General features: G+C 38.2%; 2 protein-coding genes across 3 annotated transcripts in view; both read left to right on the top strand.

Annotated features, from left to right (window-relative positions):
- The window catches only part of LOC104698958 (cytochrome P450 71A26-like), a 2,440-nt gene extending 1,461 nt beyond the window's left edge, over positions 1-979 (top strand). Inside the window, exons 2-3 of the mRNA XM_010414326.2 lie at positions 9-107; positions 215-979. Of these exons, the coding sequence (XP_010412628.1) occupies positions 9-107; positions 215-826 (711 nt within the window). The 3' untranslated portion in view covers positions 827-979. The remainder of the gene's footprint in view (positions 1-8; positions 108-214) is intronic.
- On the top strand, positions 1,599-4,739 carry LOC104791042 (putative pentatricopeptide repeat-containing protein At3g49142). Of its 2 annotated transcripts, XM_010516841.2 has the most exons (3): positions 1,599-4,000; positions 4,087-4,174; positions 4,516-4,550. In XM_010516841.2, exon 1 carries the CDS (start codon positions 1,718-1,720, stop codon positions 3,686-3,688), a length of 1,971 nt encoding a protein of 656 aa, XP_010515143.1. In that variant the 5' UTR covers positions 1,599-1,717; the 3' UTR covers positions 3,689-4,000; positions 4,087-4,174; positions 4,516-4,550. The 2 variants fall into 2 exon arrangements, with proteins under 2 accessions (XP_010515143.1, XP_010515142.1); XM_010516840.2 differs by having other exon boundaries at positions 1,599-4,174; positions 4,516-4,739.

Here is a 4,749-nt window from a genome sequence, read left to right on the forward strand (position 1 = left end):
GTGACCACCGAGATAGGAATGACTTTGTGGATGTATTGCTCTCCATTCAGAGAGAGAAGAGCGTCGGGTTTGAGATAGACCGTGTCAGCGTAAAGGCAATCGTCTTGGTGAGGGAAAATAATAACACACTTTTGGATGATACGAGTTCGGATTTCATGATATTTTCGTATGTATGTATATAAACGTAGTTCTTGTTTTGGTTTTCATTTTTCAGAATGTTTTTGTGGGTGGTACGGAGACATCGTATACACTTATGGAATGGGCAATGACAGAGCTTATACGTCACCCAAAGTGTATGAACAGACTCCAAGAAGAAGTCCGCACGATTTGTAAGGGAAAATCGTGTGTATCAGAAGAGGACATTCAAGAAATGAAATACTTAAAAGCTGTGATCAAAGAGACAATGAGGCTACATCCTCCACTTCCTTTGATGATTCCTCACGAATCAACACAAGATGTAAGATTAGGTGATTATCACATACCTGCCGGTACACAGGTTTTGATCAATGCTTGGGCTATCGGGAGAGAGGCTGCAACGTGGGGACCAGACGCGGAAGATTTTAGACCGGAGAGGCATTTAGATTTATCTGTTGACTACCGAGGTCAGTCTTTTGAGCTGATTCCATTTGGAGCTGGAAGAAGGATTTGCCCAGCAATATCATTCGCTGTGGTGCTGAATGAGATAGTTTTGGCTAACTTAGTGCATCGGTTCGATTGGAGATTACCGACTGAATCTATAGAGAATCAAACCGGTATCGCTGAATCATTCGGTACTTCAGTTCACTGCAAGTTCCCTCTCTATGTTATTGCATCATCTACTACTTGACTAAGGCATTAACATGAAAATGCTTTGTTATATATGTTAAGTCTACAATAAACAACATGTTTACTCATGTGAAACTCCTTGAATAAGGCAGTAAGTTTGGGTGATGATTCTGGGAAAAAAGCAGAAATAACCGTCATCCATTCTTTATTTGGACATTTAATACCTTGTCTTTTTTGGTTGGAAGAAAAATAACTATTTTATTTTTTCATAAAAAACCTTTGTTTATTTAACGGTTAGTTAATTCATATCAACTAGTTGACAGACGTTACAAATTTTTTGACTGTGTGAAATTTTAACGTTAGATGTTTTGTAGTATATATATGATATGATTGTTTTTGTATCAACACTCACCCGTTCGTGATTAATAAGCAAGTAAGTTGGCTTCAAAAAAAAAAAAAAAAAAAAAAATTTGGCTTCAAAAAAAACTTTATAGAAAATATTTTTTTTTTGAATATTACATATAAAAATAAATCACAAGACTTTTTTAAAAATCTTTATTATAAAAACGAGTTTTGGGGTTAACCTTATAGGTGATATTCAAAAGATTATTTTTTGCTTGGAAAATATGACATTTCTAGGAAAAGTAAAACTAGTTTAATAAAATTGTTAAAATAGTTGTCAAATATTGAATCTTTGATTTCAATAAGTATCAAGAAGAGAGACAATAATTCTATCTACACAACAAAAGTCTTAGATTTAAATTAAAAGACCATGTATATCTCAAAGATGACTTTATCTAAATCAAGTTTTAATGACTCATATACTGTAGAAGTTAAAACCCAATTGGACATGTGAGACCGGTCTGATCCGGTTTACACACATCGTTACCGAACTTACCGTTGCTAGTGGCGTTGATGATACTCATAGTGATGAGGTTCGATTTCAAAGCTCATGAAACGCATCAATGTCGATCTCCGTCTTCTCCATTTTCCGAAATTCAGAAAATTTCAATCACGAAAAGTATCTTCTTCCCTACCCAAATTGGAACTCGATCAGGATTCACCACAGGAGACAGCTTTCGTGCTTGGTCAGGTACTTGACACTTACCCAGATCTCAGAACACTTAGAACAGTCCACTCCAGGATCATTATGGAAGATTTACGCTACAATTCGTCTTTGGGTGTTAAACTTATGAGAGCTTATGCTTCTCTAAAAGATGTAGCATCAGCACGTAAGGTGTTCGAAGAAATTCCTGAGAGAAACGTAATCATCGTTAATGTTATGATCAGAAGCTATGTGAATAACGGCTTTTACCGTGAAGGTATTCAAGTGTTTGGGAAGATGTGTGGATGTAATGTTAGACCTGATCATTACACTTTCCCGTGTGTTTTAAAGGCGTGTTCTTGCTCTGGGGATATTGTCATTGGCAAGAAGATTCATGGGTCTGCTACAAGAGTTGGGCTCTCTTCGACTTTGTTTGTTGGGAATGGTTTAGTTTCTATGTATGGAAAGTGTGGATCTTTATCTGAAGCAAGGCTTGTACTTGATGAGATGTCAAGAAGAGATGTGGTCTCTTGGAACTCGTTAGTTGCTGGTTATGCGCAAAATCAGAGATTTGATGATGCTTTGCAAGTTTGTAAGGAAATGGAGTCTGTGAAGATAAGCCATGATGCTGGCACGATGGCTAGTCTGTTAGCTGCAGTGAGCAATACAACTCCTGAAAACGTTAAATATGTTAAAGATATGTTTTTCAAAATGGGGGAAAAGAGTTTGGTTTCGTGGAATGTGATGATCGGTGTGTATATGAAAAACGCGATGCCTGTTGAAGCCGTGGAGTTGTATTCCCGAATGGAGGCTGATGGGTTCGAACCTGATGCAGTCTCAATCACAAGTGTTTTACCTGCTTGTGGAGATACATCTGCTCTGTCTCTTGGTAAGAAAATCCATGGATACATTGAGAGGAAGAAGCTAATACCAAATCTGTTGTTAGAGAATGCACTGATCGATATGTATGCCAAATGTGGATGTCTAGACAGAGAGAGAGATGTGTTTGAGAACATGAAGTCACGTGATATTGTGTCTTGGACAGCTATGATTTCAGCTTATGGATTCAGCGGGAAAGGCTGTGACGCAGTGGCATTGTTTTCGAAAATGCAAGATTCGGGTCTCGTCCCTGATTCAATTGCGTTTGTCACAACGCTCGCTGCTTGTAGCCACGCAGGTTTACTAGAAGAAGGTCGGAGTTATTTCAAACTCATGACAGATCATTACAAGATCACTCCTAGGTTAGAGCATTTGGCTTGTATGGTGGATCTTCTTGGCCGAGCCGGGAAAGTGAAAGAAGCTTACAAATTCATACAAGAAATGTCACTGGAACCAAATGAGAGAGTTTGGGGAGCCCTATTAGGAGCTTGCAGGGTGCATTCTGATACAGACATCGGTCTACTAGCAGTTGATAAACTTTTCCAGTTAGCACCAGAGCAATCGGGTTACTACGTATTGCTTTCTAACATAGACGCAAAGGCTGGAAGATGGGAAGAAGTGACAAGCATCAGACATATAATGAAGAGCGAAGGGTTAAAGAAGAATCCCGGATCAAGCAATGTTGAGGTCAATGGAGAAATTCATACATTCTTAGTAGGCGACAGGAGACATCCGCAGTCCAAAGAGATATACAGAGAGCTGGGTGTTTTTGTAAAGAAAATGAAAGAGTTAGGTTATGTTCCTGATTCAGAATCAGCACTTCACGACGTAGAAGAAGAAGATAAAGAGACGCATTTAGCTGTTCACAGTGAGAAGTTAGCCATTGTGTTTGCTCTCATGAACACAGTGGAAGAAGACAGTAATAACGCCATAAGAATAACGAAGAATCTTAGGATTTGTGGAGATTGTCATGTTGCAGCAAAGCTTATCTCGCAGTAACTTCTCGTGAGATCATCATCAGAGACACCAATAGATTTCATGTGTTCCGGTTTGGTGTTTGCTCTTGTGGTGACTATTGGTGACCGAGAAACTAAATGTTAAACAAAAAAAACATTACAGATCAAAACGCAGCGTTTTGATGATGGTGAGAGTTACACTTTTCAAGATCTTTTTGGGTTTAGACCAATGAGAATATGACACGTTATAACTGGTTATGAAAAATTCACCAAATAGATAGGCTAAGCCTTCTTCTTCTTCAGCTTCTGAGCTCAGGACTAAGAGATAGAGAGATAGAGAGATAGAGAGCGAAAGGTTAGAGATAACAGTAGTATTACCGATGATTGAGTCGGTTATGGCCTTACGTCTCTCCAACGGATTTGCTTGGTATTACTTTGCAGAGTATTCGACCTCGGAAGAAGGAGGAAGTTGCTTTCATTATGCTTCTCGCCGCGTTTTTCAGCCTCAACGTCTAAACCATATTGATGGGTACACTGATAAATTGACTCTTGTTCCGTCATTGAATTAGATATTAGTTTCATCAAGATGGTAGATTGTAGTTTTTAAATAGCTAATCTTTAGTTTATAGATACTTGGTAGTAATGCAGTTATGTTTCTTCTCAACTTTGAATGTTAAATTTAGTGCCAGTCAAATTTAGTACTACATTAGATACTTTGTCTGTGAACCTTGCAACCAGTCTCTCAAAGTTCGATTCTTTTGAATTTTGCTTAGATATTTCAAATTCTTTAGGCTTTCTTCTCATATATTTTAATTCTCACATTCATATTTGTGGTATAACAAATTAATTGACTTATATGCACTTTACTAGGAGTGGACTTCTGAAGTACAAAGGTGACTATTTAACAAAAAAAACTCCCAAGGAAGCATCGAATTCAAGCCACAGCAGAGTACGTAGATTCAGCTTCAGATCCAGAAAAGCAAACTTGCAAATCAAGGTATCATCCTTCAGAAGAAATCAGAACCTCCTTGCCACAGAATGCCGGAGATTCCAGGCTTTCACCAGCAGAAAATACTAGAACCATCATTGAGGTGTTATATTGCG

The sequence above is a fragment of the Camelina sativa genome, chromosome 6 (assembly GCF_000633955.1).
Source record: "Camelina sativa cultivar DH55 chromosome 6, Cs, whole genome shotgun sequence".
Classification (NCBI taxonomy): domain Eukaryota; kingdom Viridiplantae; phylum Streptophyta; class Magnoliopsida; order Brassicales; family Brassicaceae; genus Camelina; species Camelina sativa.

Bases quoted from the DNA above. Each gene is read 5' to 3' on its own strand.
- LOC104791042 (XM_010516840.2), top strand. From the start codon at position 1,718: ATGAAACGCATCAATGTCGATCTCCGTCTTCTCCATTTTCCGAAATTC.